This window comes from Colius striatus, chromosome 13 (assembly GCF_028858725.1).
Source record: "Colius striatus isolate bColStr4 chromosome 13, bColStr4.1.hap1, whole genome shotgun sequence".
NCBI lineage: Eukaryota > Metazoa > Chordata > Aves > Coliiformes > Coliidae > Colius > Colius striatus.
In genome coordinates, this window is record NC_084771.1 from 8,876,940 (window position 1) to 8,903,996 (window position 27,057).

Sequence of the window (27,057 nt, forward strand, 5' to 3'; positions counted from 1 at the left end):
ATGGCAACAAATTTTCTTCCTTATAGTCTAAATGTCCCCTCTTTTGGTTTAAAACCATTGCTCCTTGTCCTGTCACAACAGGCCCTGCTAAACAGCCTGCCCCATCTTTCTCATAAGCCCCTTTGAAGTACTGAAAGGCCACAATAAAATCTCCCCAGAGCCATCTCTTCTCCAGGCTGAACAACCCCTCAGCCTGACCTCACAGCAGAGGAGCTCCAGCCCTCTGACCAACTTTGTGGCCTTGTTTTGTGTTTTAGCTGTACATTTGGCTGTAAAACAGTTTTACATGGTAGCAAAGTAACTGAAGTGGAATGATACCAGGTCTGGAGGCCTGAGGTGGTGTTGGGGACTGCCATATACACAGCTGTGACCAGAGAGGAACCCAGTCACAGCCAAGCAGATCTGGCTGTGGGAAAGAGGGAGTTGGGGAGTGCTGACTGTGAGCTTGTCCTTCCTGCCTGGAGGAATGACTTGTGCCTCCCATCTTTTCTGCCAACTAGAATAGCCAGTGTCTTCAGAAAATACAAACCTAAGTAACTGGAGTTTCCTGGAAGGAGCAAGGCCCTGGGACACCAAACAGCATTCCCAGAGGGCTGGCAGGGCAAAAATCCCAGCAAGCTGAAGTCACCTTGATAAATGGATGAACAGGATTATGGGCCACGTTTGCCTGTGATGGCAAAGTACTGGGCACGAAGGGGCAGCTGCCAGCGGCCCCGGGTCCTATTCCTGCGTATTGCTGGTACCCAGAGGAACGCTGCTTGAGCCTGTGAGTTAGCTGAGTTTGGAAAGTAATGGTTCATTGCTTTTTTTTTTCCCAGCATCCATTTTTAAAACTAGCCAAGCCTCTGTCCAGCCTGACTCCCCTCATCATTGCAGCAAAGGAAGCGATTAAGAACAGCAGCCGCTAGCGCTTCGGGCCGGCTGCCGCCCGCGCCAGCTCGGAGCAGGACTGAGAACACAGACTCTGTCAAACCTCAACTCTCGTGCTGCAGGACAGGAGGGCAGATGAGCAACCCAACGGTCACAGTCGTGGTGGTAGGAGGGAGAACAACCCCATCCCTCATTTGTCTTCTTCCTGCTTTCTGGCTCCTTAATTTATTTTTAAGATGAAGCAGGGCATAAGACAGAGAGGTGCCGACCGACAATGCTTTGCTGCCTCAACCATTTCCAAGGTGAAGCAAATTCAGTTGGAAGATTCCCTTCCTTCTCACCCTGTGAATAAGCTGTACATTCACTTTTAAATCGTCAGTTGTTTCTTAAAGATGGAAAGTCCCTTTTATGATTTTTCTGGGGTATGGGTTGGGATCGGAGAAGGGTCTTCATTCATAATTCCAGACTGCACTGCCTTGTGAATCCAGCCCACTCGCTGGTGTTTGCTCTCTCACACTACTTCTGCTTGAGAAGGGAAGTGAAAATTGCTTTTCCAACCAACACTGAGTCGAGAGTGGGGCAGGCCACACACCCCGGGAGATGCAGGCTGCCGGCTGGGAAGGCACAGTGTTTTGGCTGGGAAGGCACAGTGTTTTGGCTGGGAAGGTGCAGTGTTTCGGCTGGGAAGGTACAGTGTTTCGGTCCTCAACAGTTTGATTCGTATAGTTAATTGTAATCTGTTTGCCTGGATGAGAGAAGGATCAGTGAGTGTGCTGAGAAAGGGCTCTTCTGATGCAAAGCTGGGAGAGAATCGTGAGGTGAGAGCAGGCTCAAGGAGAGCTGAGTCCACAAGGACCCCGTGCAGAGCACAGAGCATCCCCGGCAGCCGCAGCCCCAGGTTGTTTGTAGCACAAGCAGCACAGAGCAGTGCTGGGACCCGACTGGCCACCCCTGCCAGAGCCAAACTGCAAATGAGTGTGTGCAGGGGGGCAAACAGCAGAGTGGTGGTGTCTGGTCTGAGCATGGCTGCTTTCCTGGTCAGCCTGGAGCTCCTGGGAGAGATGGGTAGTGCCTGTGCTGCCCACGCACAGGTCAGGCTCCTTCAGGCAGACAAGAGCCACAGCTGAGCTCTGGGTGAGCCTGGGCAGGAAGCACATTGCAGCTGGAGCTGCGCTGAGTGAGAGCGTGTGAAATGCAGAGTGGGCTGCAGGCACCTCCTGAGGCACCAGGCATCCTGCTGTCCTGTGTCCAGCCAGCACTGCCCAGTGCCGCTGGGAGAGGGGGAATCCTGGGTGTGACTGAGGATTGCGCTTGCCTAGTCAGCTGCAGCTGCTCTGGGAGGGAGCAGAGCAGTTTTCAGTGTGCAGTTTGTGGTTTATTTATTCGTTTCTGAAAGAAAGACGCAGTGTGGCTTTGCTCAGAAACAGCATTTGCATGGGGTATGTGAGGCTGTGTGTTAGTAGTACAACCAAGCAGAGACCTTCACAACCAGCAATCGAAGCAACAGCCCCCCAGCGAGGAAAAAGAACAAAGCAAAAGAGTAAAGCAGCTTCCTGCTGTTGATCTTCATGTTCAGGCCTGGTCCTGCCAAGGGCTAAGGAGCCCCCGAGGTACTGTCCTCCTTCATGTTTTGCCAGTAGGAACGGAGGGTGCTTGGGCTGTTTCTGAATTGAGCCATTGTCTTGTTTGGCTTTGGTTTGTCCCTTAGTCCCAGCCTTTGTGTTGCAGTTGTCAGGTCGCTGCCCTGCCCATGCTCGTGCTGCGTGGCCCGGCTGAGCCGCGGTCCCAGCCAAGCGTGGATGGGCCTCTCCTGGGTTCCCGGGCAGCACAACAGGTCTCAAAACCCAGTAACGTGCTCTGGTGTCCTGTGCCAAGGGAACGTCCAGGGAAGCCAGGAGTCCTGCTGGGAGCCACAGCAGCTGAGGGCACCTGGGCTAGGCCAGAAGCTGTGGCAGCCACTGTCTCTGTCACTGCCCTCCCCAGGTACCCCCACGTCAGAGGGATGGGGCTCTGCAAGCACGACCCAACGAGGATGATGGTTCATCTCGCATGGAGGCGTTGCTGAGATGAAGTTGGCCTATGCCCCACGTCAGAACTGCTTCCGTAAAGGAGGAAAGGTGGGTCACCATCGCAGAAGACTCTCCCCCGAGGGGAAGAGAAGGCCCAAAAGCAGGACCCCCTACAGGAGCCACTTCTTAGGGGAGTCTGCTGCCCCCCTGGGGCCTGGGTTAGAGATGGGAAGAGAAAGCTCCTGCCCTGGGACAGCCCTCAGCTACTGTCCATCAGTGATTTTTCAGGTAGGCAGCCATGGAGATACAGCAAGACATCTGAGGGCAGTCGAGACACTTCAGGGTCTGGGGAGGACTGGTTAAGGGATCGGGAGCATCAGCAGCGTTCTCCTCTGCCCTTGCACTTGCAGGGAAGGGCGAGGAAAGGCTCGGGAAGAGGCAGAGGCAGTGGGCAGCCCTGCATATTAGGGAGTGTTTTGACTGTCTAGAGCTTAATGAGGGTGGAGTGTTTTTGGGTAAGAATCAGGAGAATAAAGCAAGTTCATGACCTTTGGAAGAAAAGGGAACACAACTCAAGGGCTACAAGGATGAGGTTATGCAGAGAGGAAATCAGGCCAAAGCCCAACTATTTCTGTACGTCCCTTTGCAGCAAATGGAAGGGTCAGGAAATCTCCATCCTTCACTGGATGTGGGGGAGAAAGCACTGGGGAGGCTGCAGCTCCAGAGCTGTGTTCAGTGTTGGGCGCCTCACTCACTGCCAGAGGGACACTGAGGGGCTGCAGCGTGGCCAGAGCTGAGGAAGGGGCTGGAGCACAAGGGTGCTGGGGAGGGGCTGAGGGAATGGGGGTGTTGAGCCTGGAGGAGGCTGAGGGGAGACAGCAGCACTCTCTGCTGTGGCAGCAGGACTGGAGAAGGACTCATCCCCTGAGGCTGCACCTCAAGTGTTGTGTTCAGTGTTGGGCAAGGGCAGGTTTAGATTGGATATTAGGAAAATATCTCTTCACCAAAGAGTGGTCAAGCCCTGTGCCAGGCTGCCCAGGGCAGTGGGGGAGTGCCCATCCCTGGAGAGGTCCCAAAGCACTGAGGGACAGGGGTTAGTGGTGGCTGTGGCAGTGCTGGGGCATGGTTGGAGACAATGCTTGTAAAAGTCTTTAGCAACCTCAATGATTTTGTGATTCTAGTTGCCAGACAGCTGCCTCTCAGCAACATTAGTTTTAAGCAAAAAGTTTACTCTTGGTCAGCTCTTGTGGCTGACTTCCACTACTTGAGCTCCTAGTGCTGCTACTGCTGAATTGAGACTACCCTGTGGGAGACACAATTAATCAGGTTTCTTCCTGTAGAAGGGAGGAGGTGGATGAGCTGAGGAGTATTGCTTGTCACCTCCTCTCTGTCCTTCACTCCTTTCAGGGGCTTGAAACAGTTTTCCTAAGGAGGGAGCCTAAGTGGCATTTCATCCCTCACAGGTCTCACTGTTTGCCCTCTCTCTGCTTTGGTCCCTCTCCCTGTGCTCGGTGGCTGCTGACCAAGGCTGTGTAACTGGCTCCCATGAAGTGCTTGAGCCTCTCACGTCTCTGCTCTTTGACCCCTCTGTTCACAGCAGCCTTTTCATTCTAGACTTGATCTGGAGAGGGAGTTCTCACCTCCATTGTGTGCATAACCTCCAAGAGCCTGTCCTCTGAAGCCCACACTGGCCTTGGGGGCTCCCAGGTGCCTCAGGCTGGTGTGACACCATCACAGACAGGAGGGAGAAGTGGCAGGTGGTTGTTTTTTTTCAAGTCAGGTCTTTTTTTGCTGCTGCATGTTGTGTGTGTCATTTGTCCAGTCCAGCTGCAGCGTGGGGATCAGGTGCTGGCACTGCTGCTCCCACCCAAGTCTGTGACAGTTTGGTGTTGGCTTTAGCCAGCAGCAGAACTGGTTGTTTGATCAGCAGGTGCTGCCAGTGCCCTGGCCCAGCGGAGGTCCCTCCCTACAGGGGTGTGTGGTTGCTGCCCACTGCTCTCACTCTCCATCCCATGAGGCTGCCCAGGTCAGAGGTGGGCTGACACAGCGACTAGGAAGCATGCAGGTCTCTTACATCCATGTCTGCCCAGATGATTTACCTTTGAGCACAAAGGCAACTATTTTGTCACGCTGGTTACTTTAATGTCAAGCAAATGCTGCTAAATCAGGCCCCAGCACAACAACAGGGAGGGGAAAACGAGCCTCTCAGCTCTTCAAGTGCGACCGTCCAAGCTGCTGGTGTCTGGAGCTGCTCCAGGAGGGAAGGAGCAGCAAAGGCCCACGCACACCACGGCCCCCAGTGCCAGAACACCCCTTCCTGGGCAGAGGCACGAGCTGGGAGCTGTGCTGGTGCTGCAGCTGCTGTGTGTGCACACACCATACACATACTTCAGGAAGATCCTGCGAAAGAATCCTGCAGCTCTTGACTGGACGGGGGTGTAACCAATGCTGAACTCCAGTTTAGCCCGAAGCAACCAGCGTCCACCTGTGCTGGTGGCTGCTAGGGTGGTTGTTTTTTCTTTTCTTCAGGGTATCCAGACAAAAGTGAAGAGAGGAGGAGCCTCCATTCTCATTGTTGATCAGAAATGTATCTCATTTTGCTGTACATTCCTTTTTTAGGACGTGTTATCTGTTTAAAAAAAACCCAACAAAAACCAGAAAGAAAAAGCAAAAAAAGAAAAAAACAGGAAAAAAAGGAAAAAGATAAAAACAAACAAATGTGTAGTGAAAAACATCTTCTGTAACTTTGGATTAGGAGGTGACTGATCTTTTTAAAAGGAGAACTAAGTTATTTACTTTGTAAATGTGCTGATGGCATGGATCCATCTGACTGACCTCAGCATCCTTCTTTTTTTTTAAGATTTTGGGGTTTTGTTTCCAATATTAAGTTATTTTAAATTGTGGTTGAAGCAATAGAAAATTGAACTATGGATTGTGCATGACTGTGTCTTGAGTGTAAAAATATTGCAGTTTGAAACTTGGACCTAAAGTATTGCAAATAAAAGTTATAAATACCAGTGGGGTGTGTGTGGCTGCAGCTCTTCCCAGGGGCTGGGCCGCTGCTGCTCCACCGGCTCCTGGCTGAAGGGACACGGGCAGAAAGACTTCAGCTGGCTTCAAATGGGTGTTGTCATGAAACAGGACTTACCCTGCCACAAGCACATTTTGCCCTCTGCTCCTGCAGCTCCTTGAATCTCACATCTACCAAAGCAGAAAGGCTGGAGAAGAAGAGGCTGAGAGGAGACGGGAGCACTCTGCAACTCCCTGACAGGAGGCTGCAGTGAGCTGGGGGTCAGTCTCTACTCCCCAGTAATGACTAGAGGAAATGGCCTCAAGTTGGCCCAGGGGATGTTTAGATTGTAGCTGAGGCAGAACTTTTTCTCTGAGAGGGTTGTCAGCCCCTGTGCCAGGCTGCCCAGGGAGCTGGGGGAGTGCCCAGCCCTGGAGCCGAGGTGCTGAGGGCCGTGGGTTAGTTGGTGGGCTGGGCAGGGTGAGGGGAGGGCTTGGACTTGATCTTAAAGGTCTTTTCCAACTGAAATGATTCTATGATTCAATGTGTTCACATACATATATATGCATACCAAAAACACTGCCATTTTATACATATTTATCAAAGCCCATGTATATAGAGCTAGACAAATCCAGAGCTGCTATTCATGCCAGCCTACATGTTAACACAAGTACAGCACAGGAGGCAGTGCTGGGGCGTGCTGGCTTTGTGGATTACCACCTAGCAGCTATATTGGTGCAAATAGGCACTAAACCACCTCTGTTCTGTGTGTGTTGGCATCTCACACACCAAGTAAATGACCCCACTGGGACAACTGGACACTGTCAGCTTTGGCTGGATGGGGTGCTGGGCTGTCTGGTCTAGACCATACTTTGGCTGAGAAAGGTTTGACCAGATGATCCTTCAGCCCCTTCCAACCTAGTGCTGATTCTATATATTACAGAATATATAGACACATGGAATCATAGAATGGTGGGGGTTGGAAGGGACCTTTAGACATCACCCAGTCCAACTCCCGTGCTAAAGCAGCTCCCACCTAGATCAGGTCGCACAGGAACGTGTGTAGGTGGGTTTGGAAACCTCCTGAGAAGGAGCCTCCACACCCTCCCTGGGCAGCCTGGGCCAGGGCTCCCTCACCTCAGCACTTAACTAGTTTTTCCTTGTGTTTAAATGGAATTGTTTGTGTTTCAGCTTTTTTCCTTCCCTTACCCTTGTCACTGTACACATACACACAGACCCTTGAATTGATTACATTTCCCTGGCCATTGATATATGGTCCGTTTTTATATGCACAGACACCTTTCCATAAACAACACCCACCCTTATCCATCCACGTTTATACATACACACCTCACAGCAGACACGTCAGAGGTGCCCTCGAGGCGGTCTCTGTGTTTTAGAATCACAGAATCATTTCAGCTGGAAGAGACCTTTCAGCCATGGAGTGCAGCCTCTGTCCCAGCCCCATCACCCACCAGCCCGCTGCCCTCAGCGCAGCACCCACCCGGCTCTGAAACCCCTCCCTGTGGCTCCAGCAGCTGTTCCAATGCCTGACAGCCCTGGCAGCAAAGCAATTCCTCCTCACATCCATCCTGAACGCCCCCTGGTGCAACCTGGGGCCGTTTGCTCTTGTTCTGGTGCTCGTTACTAGGGAGACTACAGACACAACAGCGGAGAACCCGTGCGGGGCTGTCACTCCGTCCCGCGCCCAAAATGGCGGCCGCCCCTCCCTCCCGCCATGGCCGCCGGCGGCACGCGCCCCCCTGCGGCTGCGCCAGGCCTTGGCTGCGGCCCGAGCCTCCGTCAGGGCTCACGGAGCCGGTCACAGAATCAAACCCCGAACCGATCCCTGCATCAAACCCCGAATCAAACACCGAACCGATCCCTGCATCAAACCCCGAACCAATCCCAGAATCAATCCCCGAATCAAACCCCGAACCGATCCCTGCATCAAACCCTTCATCAAACCCCGAATCAAACCCCGAACCAATCCCTGCATCAAACACCGAATCAAACTCCGAATCAAACCCCGAATCAATCCCTGCATCAAACCCCGAATCAAACCCCGAACCAATCCCTGCATCAAACACTGAGTCAAACCCAGAATCAAACCCCGAATCAAACACTGAATCAATCCCAGAATCAAACCCCGAATCAATCCCAGAATCAAACCCCGAATCAAACAAACCCCGAACCAATCCCTGCATCAAACACCGAATCAAACCCCGAATCAAACCCCGAATCAATCCCTGCATCAAACCCCGAATCAAACCCCGAACCAATCCCTGCATCAAACACTGAGTCAAACCCAGAATCAAACCCCGAATCAAACACTGAATCAATCCCAGAATCAAACCCCGAATCAATCCCAGAATCAAACCCGGAATCAAACCCGGAATCAAACAAACCCCGAATCAATCCCTGCATCAAACACTGAGTCAAACCCAGAATCAATCCCAGAATCAAATCCCAAATCAAACACTGAATCAATCCCGAATCAATCATAGAATCACAGAAACAATCACAGAATCCATCCCAGAATCCCAGAATCAATCCCAGAATCCATCACAAAATCCATCACAAAATCAATCCCAGAGTCAATCCCAAAATCTCCAGGGCTGGAAGGGACCTGCAAAGCTCACCCAGCCCAACCCCCTGCCAGAGCAGCACCACCTAGAGCAGGGCACACAGGAACTGTCCAGCTGGGTTGGAATGTCTCCAGAGAAGGAGCCTCCACAGCCCATCTGGGCAGCCCCTTTCATACGAGGAAAGGCTGTGGGAACTGGGGCTGTTTAGTCTGGAGAAGAGGAGACTGAGGGGGGATCTTATTAACATTTATAAATATCTAAAGGGTGGGTGTCAGGAGGTTGGGACATCCCTCTTTTCTATAGTAGCCAGCAACAGGACAAGGGGTGATGGGATGAAGCTGGAACACAAAAAGTTCCACTTAAACATAAGAAAACACTATTTCACTGTGAGGTGAGGGAGCCCTGGCACAGGCTGCCCAGAGGGGTTGTGCAGGCTCCTTCCTTGGAGGTCTTCAAGACCCACCTGGACACGTTCCTATGTGACATGATCTAGGTGACCCTGCTTCTGCAGGGGGGTTGGACTGGATGATCTCTAAAGGTCCCTTCAAACCCCACCATTCTGTGATTCTGTGATTTAGTTCAGCCCCTCTTCTGCTGTACGTGCTGTATCACTAAGATATATAGTATAAACATGTACTCCTCCCCCTTTAAAAGCTTCTCTCCCCATTATCCACCATCATGTGGAGTGTTGGAGGGCTTTTTCTTTTTAAAGCCATTATGATGATGTGCAACCTTTGCTCCCGAGTCGTTGACACAGAAAGCACAGACGAGCCCTCCTGCTGGGAGGTGACAGCTCTGTCTGGCTCTGCAGGGCTTTGCTATTCAGAGCTCCGCGAGGTCATCGCTGGAAAAAACCCTGACGATGATGTGACCTGGCACCTCGGCTGCTTCTCGGCCGCCTCTCCCTCGGAGCTGCAGAGTCTGCTTCTCTCTGGGGTCACTGGGTGAAGCTGCCAGCACTGCCTGTCCCAGGAACTGGTCACACAGGACGTTGCTGTTCCAGACCTAGAGACAAGGGAAGGGAAAGAAATCGTGCTGAGGCCACCCGAAAGCGTTGTGCTGGAGGAGGGTCACTCCCCTCAACCCCTTGAAAACAGCAGTGAGGAGGGGGGCATACATCTGAAGGTAGCTAATTGTCTAGATGGCATGTGGGGGATTCTGGATTTGCAAGCTCATTTCTCTACCCTATGCAAATGAGGAGCTAAATGCAGCTTTTTGCTTTCTAGGTCACAGCCTGCCTAGAAAAGGAATAAAATCGTGTGAGCTCATCAGCAATAAAATCCTGCATGCAATCAGCCTGCCTATGCCACTCTGCCTGCTTGTGCCCAGCTCTGCAGTGCCTTCCCGCTGCTACAGCCAGGTCCACACTGCTAGAGCAAGGAAGAGCAGTGGGTTTGGAGTCAGCTCAGGATGGGGATGTGCATATAGCAAGCAGCAACAGAAATGGTGTTAGTAGTGGAGTTTGCTGCCACTCTCACATTCCAGTCTTTGGTCTGTGCAATTCATTGGTATCTAACTTCCAGTTACCCTGGAAAAGTCAAAGTCTTTTGGGAGGAGGGCTGAGGTCCCATGTAAATCAAAATCTTTACTAAGGATTAGGCAATCCTGCACATGCCCAGCCAGTGTTCCATCCATTGTATCGGCGACCTGGTAGGGGCTGGAATCTGTAACTACACTCTGTGGTTTGGGGAATAGTGCTGCCATGGTCCTCCTTCTGTTTATGGTATTTGTAGAATATGCCTGGTAGTTCAGAGGAGCACTATGGCACAGCAGTTCTGAGCACCAGCACTGCACCAGGCAGTGCAAAGCCAGAAATGTACCCAGTGCTGTAAGGCCATTTCAGATTGTGGCACTCGTGTGCCACGCTGCACTGACTCACAGATTCACTGTAAGATCATAGACATAGTCCTCAGTATTTGTCTAATACTGAACAACTTATCAAACTGCAATGTCTTTCCACTCTCCCAAAGTTTTCCTGGACTACCTCATTTACATACCAAGCTTTGTTTCTCCACCTGGTGCTGAGGTGACCAGTGCAGTGTAGTTGCCACAGAAGAGGAGGCTGAGGGGAGCCATGAGCACTCTCTGCAGCTACCTGATAGGAGGTTGTAGTGAGGTGGAGGTTGGTCTCTGCTCCCAAGTAAGGAGTGATAGGACAAAAGGAAATAGCCTCAAGTTGCACCAGGGGAGGTTGAGATTGGAGCTGAGGCAGAACTGTTTCCCTGAGAGGGGTGTCAGCCCCTGTGCCAGGCTGCCCAGGGAGCTGGGGGAGTGCCCAGCCCTGCAGGGATCCGAAAGCCGTGGAGCTGAGGGGCTGAGGGCTGTGGGTCAGTGGTGGGCTGGGCAGGGTGAGGGCAGGGCTGGGACTGCAGCAGCTTAAAAGGTCTTTTCCAACCAAAACAATTCTATTATTCCATGACTAGAATTCAAGGTAAAAAACTTGTTCATAGTAGCATTAGTTCTGGTTTTATTTCAAACACTGACTCTGGACAACACTTGGCTTTCCTTTGTCTCTGTTTCATCAGGTACCAAACGAGACAAAAGGTAATTCTGTCCATTCCTTCAAAGCCTTGGAATGAAATACCCCTTCTGATCCCTACAGGTCATCACTTGCTGTTTTATGGAAGAGCCCTGAACTAGAGAATGAGCAGAGCAGCTGGACAGCTCCAGGCATAGCCCAGTAAGGACAGCGGAGCTTCTTACACTTCTGTCCTTGGTATCAGAAGTTAGTGCACATCAAACCCAGGGATCCTGTAGTGCTGCCCTGCCTGCTTTTGGCAGCCCAGGCTGTGTGGCTTGTCTCACCTGGACAATGACTGGACTGTCGATGTTCTTCCTGTAGAATATCGCCTGTGTGTTGAAGACGGCACAGGCAGCATCGCGCTGCACAGGAGAGCGCACGCTCTGCTTCTCACACTTGATGAGCACATAGGGATCTGCTCCTACAACACAACCAGCAGCACAAACAAATACAGCTGAGTCCTGCCCAGAAACCCAGCAGAAGCAATTTCCCCTCCCTGTGCCTGGCAGCAGCATCCAAGTCACATCCACTGCTGAGTGTGCAAGGAGAGCAGAGCTGAAACACCTCATCCTGGATGCTCACAGCTGGAAACCAAGTGCAATTGCGGGGAAACCAGCTCTGTCCTAGGCTGGGATTGCAATCTTTGCACATTCCATTGCATCTTCCTGGCTCATCCAAAGCTCTACCTTTGCAAAGAGATTTGGGAAATGGATCTGAATAAAATGGGGTCTTGCATGAAATAGTGTCAACTGCTTTGGCCCCAGGCAAAGAGCAAAGCCACATCTGATCATTAACAGTAATTAAGGGATAAAGGGCATAAGAAGGGGTGGGGAAAGGACACAGAGGTCAAAGAGGTAAGAGGCATATCTGCTGCAGGAGGGAGTTGTGAATAAAGAGACTGAAGTTTCTCAGAGCTAGAAAAAAAGAGGGAGGTAGAAGAGGAATGGCACAGCCTCCTGATGGCATTGCTGAGTGCTCAGTTACATCAGGGGGAAGGCTCCAACTCCACAACAAAAGAAAGAACTGGGAGAGCTGCACATGTGGGATGAGAGCAGGGACCTTCTCAGGCACAGCTGGCTCTTAGCAGCACTGGGCCTGGTTTATTTACAGTGCAAAGATAATGCAGAAGGGGCTTGGAACATGCAAAAGCCACATAATCAATGGGTAACTTTCTTTTGTTGAGAACTGGACTGTGGATCCAACATGCATATCCTTCAGCACTCTACCAAGCACAAAAGGCTTGCTAGAAAAGAACTTCTTGAGAAGAAGTTCTCGGGAACATTCCTGCTCTTCTTCAGGTAGATCAGTCTTACTGGTGTAAGAGAGCTATGACCCTGGGAACAAGCATGGGCCCAGCAGAGCAGGCACAGTGCTGAGACACAAGCACTGCCTTTGCAATTACAACAGACTGTTTTGCCTTTTGCAGACAAGTCTTTTCTCATGTGATACCTCCTCTTATCTTCTTCCAAAATACAGGTAATAAAAGGGAGTCTTTCCACTGGCACCAGTAGATCCTCCCTCCGTCTCTGCTCTGTTTTCTCTCTGCTCCCCTTCTCATGCTTTGGCTGGATATTTACCATGGCTTTTTGCCATCTCCTTCTCAGACTGCTCCCAAAGCAACTGCCATTAAACTACCAGATACTCTCCTCACCAGGTATGTCACAAACCAGAGATCACAATAGAAAAGGAGTGGTGGAAGGTCATTAAACATGAAAATTCCACGTGGAATTGCAGTGGGAAGACTCAAAACCACAAAAGGTGATTTGTTCTCCAAGAGAAGCTCTTGGGAAAAGAGTGTGACAGACAGTAGTGAGAGCAATTTTTAAAACACACTTGGAAAGGAGAGAGAGGAAATCTCCAGCCACACAGTGCTCCCTCAGCTCCTTGCAGAGCTGCCTCTGCACTTGGCTCACAGATAGCTGGATCAATTCAGAACAGCTGACTCAGAGAGAGGTGCTTCCAGGAGGAGCAGCCTATATGCATCCAGCAAGGAGTCTGGGCAGCCAGATTCATCCACTCTCCTTCACAACAGCAAACCATCCATAACTTCTTCCAGACAAGACAATGGATCAAAGACAGCAGTAAGGAGGAGCTTTCCAATAAACATTTATAACAGAGATTAAACAACCTTCCTCTGGCAGGGAGCAGGGTTTTGATGACAACCAGCTCATGAACCAATGCACTTGCTATGCAATCTTCACTCTTAAGTAGTTGCTCAGAAATCTGTGCTAAGCACAAAGCTGATAGTGATGGGTTTATGTGAAGAAGAGTGCACTCAAGTCTGAAATCCCTCTATCCTAGTTCCATCAAAAAATGGTGTCTGTGTTCAGGCTGCTCTTACTTTCTGCAACTGCACACCCCAGCATCAGGGCACAGAGACATCCTGATGTTTTCAGGATAGCTTGTCAGAGATGTAATGCTGTGTCTCAGTTCTCAGAAGCTTCAGAATTAATCATAACCTCCTCCTTCATCATCGAGTTTTGTCTTCCCTTTATGCTCAGGAATGGTAGTGACAAAGCAGGCAGGTGTGTGGACAGCTGACAGAGACTGAGCATAAAGAAAGAAGCAGCTTGAGAGCTGGGATGCTGCCGATCAGAAGGTGAAGGAAACGTCAGGAGACCCTTGTGAAATGCAGCGAGGCTAATCAGACACCACAGCTCACACAGAAACAACTCACCATCAACCTTGGCAGCAGGAAAGGAGTCACCTTTGTGTGAGGGGCTCTTAGCAGCAGGCAAACACAACCACTACATTTACCTATTTTCTACTTGAATTAACATATTGACTGTGCCTAACCTGAAAGAAAACCTCTGCTTGTCATTCCCAATGGCAACTGGTATGTGGCCTCTTCCCTCATCTCACACTATTGATTAGACAGGAGGCTGCTGTTGACTTTTAAACCTAGTTTGGGTCAGGAAGCACTCCAGGAGAGGCAGGTAGGGCTGGTATTTTGGTAACCGCCCACGGGAGTTTCAGATCTAAACCCACTCCTGAGAAAGCTGCCCTTTTTCAAATGCCTGGTGGCTGTTTCTCCTTGAGATAAGCCTGGGAGAGGATCCAGATGTGGATTCAGAGAAGCCAGAGAGCAGACAAGAGATGAGAAGGAGCTGAAGTCTTTTGTGGCAGTATCAGGGAGCTATCTTAGAATACTTCATGTCCTTGGACACATTACTTTCTCATGTACATTTTAAACCCAGCCTGATGAGGTGCTCTTCATGCTACCAAAAATGGACTCCAGTAATCAGGCAACATTTCCCAGCAAGGTGCCAAGAAGGCAGAGTGCCAGCTGTGGGCATTATCCTGTCACTGCACAGCTTGATCTGACGGTGTAGCACAAACGTTGTCATGTTGGTTTCAGAGATGTTTTGATTCCCACACTCTCCCTGCTTCACTTGGCTGAAGCTGCTGTAAGACAGGGCATTCTGCAAGACAACCTATGAATGTATTGTGGCTTGGAAAAAATTCATGGGGGGGGGAAAAATAGGTAATAAAGATTCAAGCAGGATTTTCACAGTAGAATTCAAGATAATGGGGAAGGTACTGTAACTCTCTCAGTGCCCCCTGAATGGATGAGATTTGGAACTCCAGGCTCAAAAAGGGACAAAGGCTTTTACTGAAAGCTTTATGTTGATACAAAAGGGGAAAAAACCCCACTTAACTTTTCCTGTTAAGTGTTATTCAAAGCCAAACAATAAGATTCATTTAGTTACTGGGTTCTAAAAATGGCATGTGGCTTCACACAGGGAAATGGAAGCACTTCAGAAAAAGAAATGACAATGATAGAGTGATTTTTGTTGTCGCCTTTGGATGAATTCAGTACTGATCCACAAATAGCATCACTCGACCCAGTTATGCCTTTTGGCAGCAGATAAAATAATCAAGCAGAAGTTTGGCCTGGGTTTAAACAGAAAATCTGAGAGTCCATTTCCTATAGACAGTTCTTCCCTTCTCAGTTGTGTCAGGGTAATCACCAGCCCAACTCTGGCTGCTGAAATCAAAGTAGAAGCTCCAACTCAACCAGGCCATGTGTGGTAGTACTGCGTCCTAAAGGCACTTGGGCTGTGCTGTAGATAGAATACTTATTACACATCGGTTGTTAAGACCTGTGACACTGTCACAGTGCACTAAACTCCACAGTGAGCTCAAGCCTTTGGCAGCTGCAGGCAGTTTGTTTTTAACGATCTCGTCAAGGCTGGAACTGTGCTAGTGATTGTGAAGTGCTACGGGTGGAGAACTGGCTTTTACTGCTTTATGGCAGGGAATGGTAGAGAAAAACAAGGAATTTTAAAAGTATAAACCCCACAACCTGTAAAAAATGAAAATGTCCTTCACAGGGCAAGAACCTGAACATCCTGGCTCTTCTCAGTGCACCGCTCTGCTCTCTGTCACACACAGCCCCTCACTCACCCTGCTTTGCTGAGACCTAACGCTTGTTTGACTGAGCTGTTTGTGCCTCCTGGGTTTTTTCCTTGAAAAGTACTGAGAAAAAACAATCACTGAATCCATTTTCTGTATCACTTCCCTCCAACATTCCTGAAGAGATAACCAGACTTACCTAGCAAGGAGCTCTCACAGGGAAAAGTACATTCAGTCTCCACTCAGTGGGTGCCAGGAGCAGCTACGAAAAGGGGACTGAAATAAAACTGCAGCCTGCTGGGGGGAGCCATTTTACAGCTGCTTTGCAAGACTGAAGGTGAGCTGTACTTCAGGTCTAAGCCTAATGCCTTCTCTAGCACAAGAAGTTAATGCAACTGAGCTCCACACCTTAGCTGAAGAATTATCCAGAGGAAACACAGCAGATGCTTCAGGAACTTCTGTACTTCCCTGTTCCAACTTCACCCTTGTATCTTTGTGCCTTTGATTTCCCCCCACCAACCACTCAGAGCTGGATGTGTGCACCTTTTTCTGTTGCCCTGGTCTTGCAAAACAAAAGCTGACAGATGGAGAGTAGAGGTAGAAAATGAAGAAGCAAATGACAACTGAACAAGTCTCCTAATTAACTGCCAACATCGAGTGCCATAAAGGTGTTTTAGTGTCCTTCAGGACACTTCTTTTGACATGTAGATAGATAGTCCTGTACAAGCTATTTAACCTCTCCCTGTCCTAGTTTACTCATCTGAAAATGGTGGTTTGAAAACCAGAATCTCCTCCCTGCACTGTTATTAAGCCTGTGGCAATGAACAACAAAGTGCTCTGAAGGCTGTGAATGACACAGCTGAGGTAAATGTAACACACCACACGAGTCTGGGGGCTCAGCTGTCTCCCTGGGTATCTTCCATTTAGAACACACATAATCCCAAAAGGTGAATTTCTTACTAATCCCCACAAAACCCTTCTCAGGAGAGCCTGGCTGGTAGTGCCCATGTGGACCAGCGTAGATGACACACAGCTCTTGCTGTTTTGCATCATCTTATTCATCTGATCTCTCCTTTTGAACACCAAAAGAATTCCCACACATCTTGAGTTTATTTGGATAATGTCTGGCTGCTCAGTTATCAACTCAGAGCATCTTGAGAAGGCTGAAGAAGCCCTTTCCACTCTTCCAGGCTCACTTTGCACTTACCTCCTGCTCTGTCCTGCTTCTGTAAACCCTCTGCTGAGTGAATTTTGATTTGGGTGACTCTGCGTGGATAGCCACAAAGAAGACTCCAACACGTCATTTTGGGCTTATCTGCCTTCAGCTCCCTGAAAAATCATGGGAAAAAGCAATTGTAGCAAGGAATGTCAAACAAACAACCAATGGTGGTGGAAATTCAGTGTTTTTAGACCATGAAATCTGGATTCTTTTCCTCATTGACCATGTTGGAAGCTTGTGGTACAGAAATGGCAGGCTTAGGAAACAAAAGCAGCACAAAGCAAAGTAAACCAAATGTATGTCATCCTTCACATGGCAGCAAAAACAGTGGGGAAAAACCATTCAGATTATGGGAAACAGTATCAAAGCCAGAAAATAAAACTCAGCAGGCCTGATTTCATGGAAATCAGCTTTGCCCTCACAGACAACCACTGGTTTCAAAGGAAATGGTCTAAGAAATAAATAACATCAACTGTAATTGCAAGGAGCAGGGCTCAGTGCTCTGACCTGGAACTTCAGGTAAGTACAAAAGCCAAACCAAAAGGTCAAAAGACCCAAACTGAACAGTTCACTAAGGAAAAAAGCCCTGACCATGCACAAACCCCAGCGAGCCATCTGGAGACTCTGGGAGGTGACCCTGACCACCTCGAGGGTCTAGGTGTGGAGTGACATATCTGAGGGCAGCCAGGCAACCATTTCCAGCCACGGTGGGCAAGGGAAGCTCTCACTCAGCTGTGAGTGCAGCCTACCTGAGTTTTGATGGCACATCTGTGAAGAGCCTCAGGATGAACCTTGTGAGGATGCCAGGATGGAATGTAGTTGGGATGAGGACGTAGCGGCCTTGCTTAAGGACCCTCTTCAGGAACACAGTGCGTGTGTTGATGTACGGAGACGTGGCCACTCTCTCCTGCACAGTCAGCTTGTGTAGCCTGTAGCTCCTGTTATCCTCCACCTACAGCCACGGAGCAGTACAGGGGTTCATGTGAGGAGGGATGGCAGAGCTAACAGGTGGGGTTTTCCCTGTACCACACAGAGCCACTGATGGGCAGAAAAGACAACATGCAATGAAGGCAAATGGTTTGGCAAATGGCTTTTCAGCCAGTGAAGCCGTGGTAGAGATAGTCCTGCCTCCTTCCTCTAGCATGCAGACTGAGCATTCCAGTCTTACATAGCAAGCTCTTAATCCACTTACACACAGTTGTGTTTTCAGTGCCCTTTCCCAAATGCAAAAGCCACAGAATAAACAATTATGTTTCCTTCTAAACCTTGAAGTTGTGCTTAACTATTACCATCCCCTTCAGGGCACTGATATTTGCTACAGCACACTTAAAATATCAACCTATTTCTTAAGCAACTCTTGAGGGCAAAGACAGCCCTACATTCTTTTCTGGGAGTTCTGTTTTGTCCTCAGATAATGCAGGTCATGGTCTTCCAAAGGCCTGTAGCCATGATAGTGAACCTGATGGGTTAAACACTTCTGAAACAGAGATATTATTGAACAGGAATAAAGATGGAGCACTGATGCTTTTCTGAAAGTGTGATTTTCTTTTCTAAGACTTTCCAAATTAGACCTACAGGCAGGAGCAAGGGAAGGTAAATTATGCTGCTTTCTGTAATGATGCTTTTCAATAAATATGGTAACCAGGAGACTGTCAAATGAAGGGGTGTGAGGGAGACGGCAGCAGCTCCAACTGACTGTTAAAGTTACTTTTTAGGGCAGGGCCACAGACTCAGTGCAGTTTAACTATAGGAACACATGATGATATATCCTGATCCTCAGTGAAAAAGCAGAGGCAGAGCTGTTTCTCTTACTTTCCTCCTTTCAATTCATATGTTTACTCAGTTTGCCCTGGGAGTGCAATTAAATGACTGTTTGGGATCCCTTTGGTTCCTTCTCACATATGCTCATTTCCTACTCACTACTCCAGCTTTTGAAAGCACTCTGGACTCTGTTCTCCTAAGTGGCAAAAGAAAAACTGCAGACTTGTCAAACTCATTCACTTGGCTGTATTTGCTGATGAAATGGAGGCAGGAGCTTCCAGGGAGAAGGGAAAAAACCTCCTCCACATTTCAAGTGGTGGGTTTTTTGTGTGTCTTTCTCTTCAAAGCTTGGGGTAGGAAAAGCACTCCAAATTCTTTTTGCAATAGAGAAAAAAATGACTTATGTTCCTTTAGTTCAAACAGAGTTTGAATTGAATCCCATTCAGTGCAGTTTGAACAGTCTGTCTGACGTCAGCTCCAGTGATGGAGTGCAGTACACACACAAAGCTCGTGCTGAGAGGACAGCCAGGCTCCACCATGATAATCATGTCTCTGTCTGCCAAAGATCTCCTTGCTAGGTTGAAGCAGGACTGCTGAACAAACTCTGACCCAGGAGAGCAGTTGGCTGCCTACCTTCAATATTTCAAAGCCAATTGGGATGCTGTCTCCTTTCCCTTCTTTCTTGTACTTGCGCCGATCCTCCTGTTGCAATGAGACCAACACTTTGTCCTCAGTCTTCTTAACATCAAAGATGTACTAGTAGACAAGAGAAGAGGGTAAAGCTGTTAGAAAGGCCTTGGGATACTGAGGATAAAGCCAGCACCAAGGAAATGCATACAAAGGAGGTAAAAGAAAGTCCATTTGGGGGTGGGAGGAGAGTTCTCCATAGAACAGACATGCCCAGCAATTCATAGCTGAAAATTAATGCTAATAACAAGGACCCTTAAAGCAAAAACATCAGAGACACTGGAACAGGTAATTCACACACAGGACAGTGTGAGACAGTTACTACAAAACAACTGCTGAGGCAGCAAAGAACATCTCCTCTGAAAGCAAAAAAGCAAAAGCTTATGTTTTATATCTACACACATAAAAATCAGGAGTCAGATAAAAAACTGAAACCAGCAGATTCCAGATGGGGCCTTTGATAAGTTTTGATTCTTCTTTTCACTTGACTATCCAAACAGGGCCTGTCATTTTCAAACATCTTTATACAGGACCTGTGAATGATGGAGTCCTACAAATCTCAGTTACAAAACCCCAAACCCCACAGCTTTGTTCCACACCTCCAGTCCCTCTTTACTGTCAGAACAACAGGAACCCTCACGTTGGACTTTCCCAGTTTTCCTGGAGGTCTTAGGAGTGCCCAGTAAAAAGGGCTAAGGAAGACTCTTGCATCTTTAACATGCAAACCTATTATCTGTACTGCTTAAACTTGAATCAACTCAGGTTTGGGACCAATCAAAGGAATCTGATGGTTTAGGTTGCAGTTCCCATCTCAACAAACCAGACTTGGCTTGTTTACATTAGTAAGTAGTGCTCCAAGGTTAGTTCATAAACAAGGATGTAGCCCTTCAGCAGCCAAAAAAAAAGGTCAGATAGGTGTTTCTATAACAAAGAATTAAACACACACAGTTGTTCACTGTTAGAGACTCCTTCAAATTGTGTTTCTTCTGTGCATTCAGAAGGCAAATCTCTGTTGTCAGAAGCAGTGAAGGGGAAGATGACACTATTGACACCAAGTTTAGACAGATGCTGTAGTCTTCCCTTAAACGTGAAGCAGACAAATGAAAGCATAAAACTGGAGTGGTGCACAGCTGGGTACTATGTGCACCACACATTCTAATTTAAGCTGAAATTCTCTGACAGCACAGAGAGGAGCATCATCATTGGTTGAATTCCCTCCCTCCCTTCTCCTCCAGGAGGAGGTTTGCTCAAAGGCAAATCCTCACTGAGGTTTGCTCTGAGGTAGATACTGACATTGCCTTGGTTACTGTTGTGGAATGATCCCCTGCAATGACTTCACATCCCTCTGTGGTTAGAGCTCTGCAGAAAAAGGCACCACCTCATTTCTCAGCCCTGACCCTCACTGTCTCAGGGAGTGTTGTAGCCACATGCAGGAAACAGCAGCCTCTAGTAGAGCAGGTCAAAGCACAGCAGTATTGGAAAGGTAATCAATACCTCCCCAAGCCTCTGGGCTTTGTTAGTTGTTCACAGTGTTTACAGTCCAGATGGGCCACCTGCAGAACTACTGCTTGCTATTCTGGGCTGGCTGGTTGTTGCTATAGATTCAATAGTCCTTTGTGCTCCCATTTGTGTGCTATACCAATGCTGTGGCAGAGAAAGCTGAAGACTCTGAAGTCCTAGGGACTGTAAAGAGCCTCTGCAGGCAGAATCTAAGAAGTGAGATATAACTGTGTAGCCACACTTAGTAAGGCACATCTTAACTCTTGTCTCTGTTGGCAAATATGCAGTGTTACCTTGTCAGACAGCTTACAGAGTTCCAGGGCAAATGGAGGTGTGGAAAGGGAACTGTGAGAGGGCAAGAGAGCTCTCTGGGTGTGGTAAGAGAGCTCTCTTTGATCTGATGACACTTCAGCTGTCCTAATGGGTAACAATCTGGAAATCTGCAGGTGGCTGTAGGTGAAGTATGTACTACATCTCTACTTGGCTTAAATTCCCTTCTTTTAAAGAGACCTTAAGTGTCACAATCTCTCTCTGTACAGATAAACTTTCCAGGGGGGCTCAGTGTGGGGCGTTTCATTCACGGAGAACAGACTGAGATTATCTCTAGACTATGGTAGCATGTGCCACAGTAATTTGTAACAGCCCTAAGCTAACATCAGTGTGTTCCAGCACTGCTATTAAGAGCCTTTTAATCAACTATCCTAGAGATAAAACTGGAATAAAAGGAACTAGCATTGCATCAGGCGTTGCACTCAACCGTAACGTGCATTTCATTCTCTGTGTCAGCTAAACACTTACAAATGAGATCTGTGCAAGCTCTTGCAGTATGTCCACAATCACACAGGGTCATATCTGAATAAAATCATCCTCTGGAAAGGAGGCACTGACAGGAGACAGTACACCTCCACGTACACCTATATGGCAGCACAAGCTGGGAGCTTGAGGTTCACTCCTAGTCTGAACAGCAAAGTTTGTGCTTCTCCCATACTCTGCTATCAGAACTGAGGGATATAGACAAACCTCCCATGCAGTGCAGGGAAGCAGACATAAGAACATCTTTAATTAAAGTATGTGGTGAATTACAAAAGAACAGAAAGGTTCATTTTCAAAGTAACAGCTAAAGCAGTAAGTGCCCAGATCTCATGGGCTGTAAGGGAAGCTCTGTGCCTGAATTTGCATGCTCTGGGAGGAAAGGGAGGAAGAGGAGAAACAGTATGAATGGCTGATCAGATAAACTGAGTAGCTTGAGAGTTACCAGGTAGGATAAGGCAAATTCTGTAATGCTGATGAGAGGCTGAGCTTGGGGAAGATACTTTCAGAGTCTTAGATTAATGGAAAGGAGTACTAGTGGATCAAATCTTCAGGCTGTTTAAGGGTTATAAGTAAATGCAGTTGTATCATTAGACAAGCAAGTTCACTGCCTTTCTAGAGCTGGGAAATTTAAAGAAGTCCAGGCAGGTCTTCAGTAATCCTGTTGCATCTGACCTGTCAGCCCCAACCATGATCAGCTCCAAATAAATATCTGAACTCTTCAGAGAGATTTCACAGCAATCACTGAAACAGGCAGTAATGAGCATACTCCCCAAGGACAGACACCAGCAATGAGACTTCTGTCAGGTGGTCACTGCCCACTCCTAAATACAGAGGATACTTCAGAAGCCTCAACTGAAGCAGCTACCCTTCACTACCTCACAAAGTACAGGGAGATTCTTACCTGGGGGTTCTGAAGGAAGGTCTCTTTGTTATCAAAGCATCCACCACAGCGATTTAGCAGGGGCTCTGAATCCTTTGTCCAAGCCCCATGCATCATTTTCTTCTCCCAGGTCTTGTGGATGCTGAAGTAGGAGGTATTCACAATCCTGCAGATGTCCACATCAGTGAAATTCTTACACCAGTCCTCAAAAGTCATCCTGTGCCAGGGGACACCAGGAAAGTAATGGTTTATATACAAACAGTGATACTCAGGCAAAGAGACAAAACAACACACAAAATCCTCCAGTACTTTTAGAGGAGGCACTGCTCAGCTGGCCAGAGGACAGACTTCTGTACTCTGGACATAGCCTCTATCTCAGTGCTATAAGCTGTGCCTGCTAAAGTGACAGACTGGGTTTCAGAGCAGTTAAAAGATCCCTCTGCCAACATCTTGGTATCTCTGAACGACCATCTTGTCCTGGCTTATTAATAGTCCATAAACAAACCCTACAGCTGGCTTCCAGGTGCCAGTTCTCACAAAATCAAGCAATCAGCAGACTTTTCATGCTGAGCTCTACCAATGCATTTGACACTGATGATCTCTTGAAGAAGCTGCTGGACTGCCTTGGTGTGTCTAAGCTTAAAACACAGTCAAAATCATTACAGTTCTAGAGATTCTGTAAAGAATGAATGCTTCTCATGTCCATGCTAGAAAATACAAATACCAACATTCATTGGCTGCAGCTGTATTTTATAAGTACCTCAGCCATGGCTGAACTAGCATCCCACAGACAGGCACAGCAGTCAGCAAACAGGACTGACAGTGTGTTCAGTACCTGGCAATGTGTCAGGCAAACCAGCACACATGCTGTCTTGGATTCTGAGTGAATGTCCTAAATACAAGTAATAGGTTTTGAGGATCTTTGAAACTTATATTTACTAAAAGCCACTAGTATCATTCCACTAGCTTTTAATCCATTTCCTTCTGTTCTCATCTGTCATCTCTTGAGAGTTTAAAAGAAACAGACCTTGTGCCAGGACTGGATGATCTTATCTATTTGGGGAAGCTGGTTTTGGAGCTGTTAAATGGCAGGATGAATGACAATTAGTGTAGCTAGGATCTCCAAACCCTTCACCCGGCTCCCACTCACCAGAACTCTCCATCATTCTCCAGAGTGAGTCCCAAGCTCTTACGTTCTGAACTGCTGACTTTCTTCCACTCCTCAGAACTGAGAGGAAAAACCAAACCAACAAATCAAAACAGAAGAGATGATTAATAGATTAAATACTCTCATCTGGAGAAAGAAAAGCAGGTAAAATTCTCTCTTGGCCTGTTGTTATAAAGGTGGCACCACAGTACTGAAAGGACAGATGATATTCAGGAAGAAAGTGTGGGGCTGACAAGGGGACTTCAGAAACATTGATTGATTTGAAAGCTGCTAAAAAAAGAGATGAACATGAAATTGGCACAACTAGAGCAGAACCTTATTGATTTTCTTTGTTACACCCTCCCTTAGGACACTTAAACAGCTGGTTTAGAAGGTCATATGAGATTGACTCCATTCCCTGAAGGCCCTTCAAAAGAAACATGGCTTTCCTTCTGAGAAGTTTATTGAACACTTCACTTAAACCAGAGCATTCTGTCTCTCAGTCTCCTTAAATAAAACAGGCCTGAGGTCTGAGATTTCCCTAGAGAGCCTTTGAGAAGAAACTGTTGCAGCAGGAGCCCAGTGTCCAGGTCCCAGAGTAACACTACACTGCATAGACACCTCATTGCCTGCATCAGCACATAACTTCCCTGCTCTGCTTTGTCCCCTGGAGGCAGCTGCCTCTTTCTACTGACTGAGCAGAGGGAGCACAGGATCCTAAGTGCAAACATTTAAGCAGTCTGATGCTTAAGTCAGACAACATGACAGAAGACAGTATGAACCCCTTCCCTAATGTGTCACATTAGACAGAACCACAATCACTGTCTTTCCAAAAGTACTGGAAGAACACAGTTGAGGGTGGTTGGCAGGAGAGAAGGGCACTGGCTTGCCATAACAGATATCTTCTTCCCCATTTGGAAACTCTCCACTTAATTCTCTTAGGTCCAAAAACTGTGGACCAATCTCAGAGTCCTCTTGTCTTGGCAGCTGTGCCAAGGGGCTTAAGTTAAACTAAAAGCCCTCAACTCTTCAGCACACACTTTACATTTCACCTGAACCAAACTCATTGAAAGCAAGGGATTTTTGACAGCTGAAGTATGGAAGAGCTTAATACCCTCTTGTTAAGAACCTTGGCTGGCAAGCACAGTGTTGACCTGTAACATCCTAGTTAAATGTTCTTGCCAGTGATGGAATACATCCCCTCCAGCAATCATTGGTGCCTCTGGGGAGGTATCTGCTAAGCTCACAGCCCACATTACAACTCATCAGAAAGATAATTCCAAAAAATCAAACAAATGTGGCAATTTTACTGCATTTTTCACCAGTCACTTAAATTATCTAAGAATATAAGGCTTATGCCATCCCCAGCAGCTGGCAGCTACAGATGAGAAACTGAGTCACAGGCAAACTCAACAGTGACACTGGGAACAGCTTCAGGACTGGAGTGTTCCTGACTCATTACCTGCAACCTAGGCTACTCTTCTACAGTGTGCCACAACAATGATGTATGCAGTAAACTGAAGTTCAGGAAGCCATCAGCTCCTGGCTGCTCCTGTGCTCACTGGCTCAGAGTGCTGTACTTGGGAAGAGATGGCCCAATGGCTCGTCCATCACTGAGTGCTGCAGCCTGATGCTGAGCCTCAGCAGTGTTTAACCACAGGAGGAATGCTCAGTGGCCCCAGTCACAGTCTCTCTCCCTTGACACTGGGTTTGCAGCGCTTACCTGTCGCTCCAGGGGCCGTTCCACTCTCTTTTTCCCCAGGGATTCCTCAGCCTGATCATGAAGAGCTTTTCTGCCTTAAAAGAGAAGATGAGCCTTTCCCCAAGGCGCAGCTTCCGAATCGCAGTCACCGAGTAGGCATGGCCCACGACGAGACCCAGCTCTGTCTCCACTTCACTGGCTCTGCCTGAGGAAGGCTTTGGCACCAGGAATGACAATGAAAAACAGCTCACATCACTGTGACACCTGACAGGTTCAAGGGGCAGGATGGGGGAGGCTTGTTTTCTTTCACAGAGCGACATATTCCCTTCCCAAGTGATTTGATTATGTAGGAAAACAACAGCACTAGGGCTCAGAACCAGTGGCTCGTTAGTCTGGTCTTTGCCAGACAAGTCCTAGCAGGCAGAAGCCCAGAGCATAGGAGAATATTGCCTGCTACAGCCATTCTGTCTCCTCCTGGCCTCACAGGGTTAACGGATGGGCTGATGGACAACCTTTATCAGCCCTTCCAAAATCCTGTCATCTTTACCAAATGGCTCTTGTGGATGCTGATGACTGTGCTCAGACACAGCCCTGTGGGGTGCTGTCCTCAACTGCACACTTTATAGGGCCAAAGGATTTAGCTGGTGAGTTCAGTGCCTGTTTCTGTGTTTGATATTCAGGATGAACTACAGCCTGTGGGTAAAAAGAGAGGACACAGGCAAGAAAACTTCCCAGCCATTAGTCAAAACTGTCCTGTATCTCACTCATGACCTGGCAGGCCTCTCTTACATGGCAACTGGCAGATCTGCAGGCTTTCCTAGGAACTGGATTTGCTCCTCACAGACTTCAGCTAAGAAGTCTAGTTTCCAGCAGTGACCAGGCAGTCAATTGTCTTACTGGATGACAACAGCCTGATGAGGTGCTGATCTAAGAAAACATAAAAACAGTAAAGCTCTGCAAATGACCACAGTTTTGTTTAAAGCATCCAGATCAAAATCTCCCACATTATGTCTAAAACCAGCAAAGCAGCACCATATAAAGATGCTGGAGCTGCTTTGACTGGCCCTTTTCAAAGCCACTACGATGCTGCTGCTGAGCAACACATACCAGGCGGGACAGTGGGAAAAATAAAGCTGTGCCAGTGCTATAACCCTTCTTCTGAGCCAGAGACAGTCTAAATGGTCTTGCCTCTGGATTCATCATGTTCTCCCAGAGCCAGTATGGGCATCTTTGCACTAAGCCATATCCAGAGTCTCTCTCATCTACGCTGAGCTACAACCTTGTGGGAATTAAGACACTCACTCCCCTGGACAGCAAGGAAGGAAGATTTGATTCAGTGCCTACCCTTGCACATAAACTTGTAAGAACCTAATTAGGAGCTCAATGATCAAGCAGGCTTTTGCTTTGGTGGAGAGAGATGGATTAATTAGTGTTATGAAATGCACATGGTACTTTCTCAGGGATTTTTACCAATTCGAACATTTTTCTGGTCTGAACAGAAAGGGTCCTTCTGCCACAGTGTGTGAGGTAAGAAATCACTAAAAAAAACAAACCTAAACCCAAAACTAAAAAAGGAAGATAAATTTGTATCAAGCTGGAACTGACAGGTAGTCTGGCAACTGTAAAGACTCTTGCCAAGACCTCTTTGCCTCTCACCGACAATAGCTCCTAAAGAATCAGCTCGTGTTACAGCAAGTGGCTGACATTTCCAGTGTGTTTGGGCTTGCTCCAATGTAACACTTTCCTTTGCATTTTTCACAACTGAAAGCAAACAAAAGTCCTTGACAGGACAGCAGTCTGTAACCTCTCCTGCTGCCTTTATCCCCCCTCAGGCTTTTCTTACTGCTGGGTTGCCTTTCCCACCTCATTCTGAAGACATTTATTTATTTGAGACATTTAAGCATCCACTGTCTGTTCAGATTTCTAAATGGGGAGGCTTAGGGCCATTGTGTAATACAAGGAAAATGATGACATGTTTGTAAGTCAGCAATGAA

At 47.9% G+C, this 27,057-nt stretch overlaps 2 protein-coding genes across 3 annotated transcripts in view; one reads left to right on the forward strand and one right to left on the reverse strand.

The window, feature by feature from the left end:
* Positions 1 to 5,891, forward strand: part of PAK3 (p21 (RAC1) activated kinase 3) — a 65,895-nt gene extending 60,004 nt beyond the window's left edge. Inside the window, exon 15 of the mRNA XM_062006970.1 lies at positions 819 to 5,891. Within this exon, the coding sequence (XP_061862954.1) occupies positions 819 to 908 (90 nt within the window). The 3' untranslated portion in view covers positions 909 to 5,891. The remainder of the gene's footprint in view (positions 1 to 818) is intronic.
* Positions 1,140 to 27,057, reverse strand: part of CAPN6 (calpain 6) — a 54,072-nt gene continuing 28,154 nt past the window's right edge. For both annotated transcript variants that reach the window (XM_062006969.1, XM_010195722.2), the window contains exons 7-14: positions 25,085 to 25,278; positions 23,365 to 23,442; positions 22,236 to 22,431; positions 18,968 to 19,090; positions 17,323 to 17,525; positions 16,562 to 16,683; positions 11,283 to 11,419; positions 1,140 to 9,482 (exon numbers count right to left, since the gene is read on the reverse strand). In XM_062006969.1, the coding sequence (XP_061862953.1) occupies positions 9,300 to 9,482; positions 11,283 to 11,419; positions 16,562 to 16,683; positions 17,323 to 17,525; positions 18,968 to 19,090; positions 22,236 to 22,431; positions 23,365 to 23,442; positions 25,085 to 25,278 (1,236 nt within the window). In that variant the 3' untranslated portion in view covers positions 1,140 to 9,299. The remainder of the gene's footprint in view (positions 9,483 to 11,282; positions 11,420 to 16,561; positions 16,684 to 17,322; positions 17,526 to 18,967; positions 19,091 to 22,235; positions 22,432 to 23,364; positions 23,443 to 25,084; positions 25,279 to 27,057) is intronic.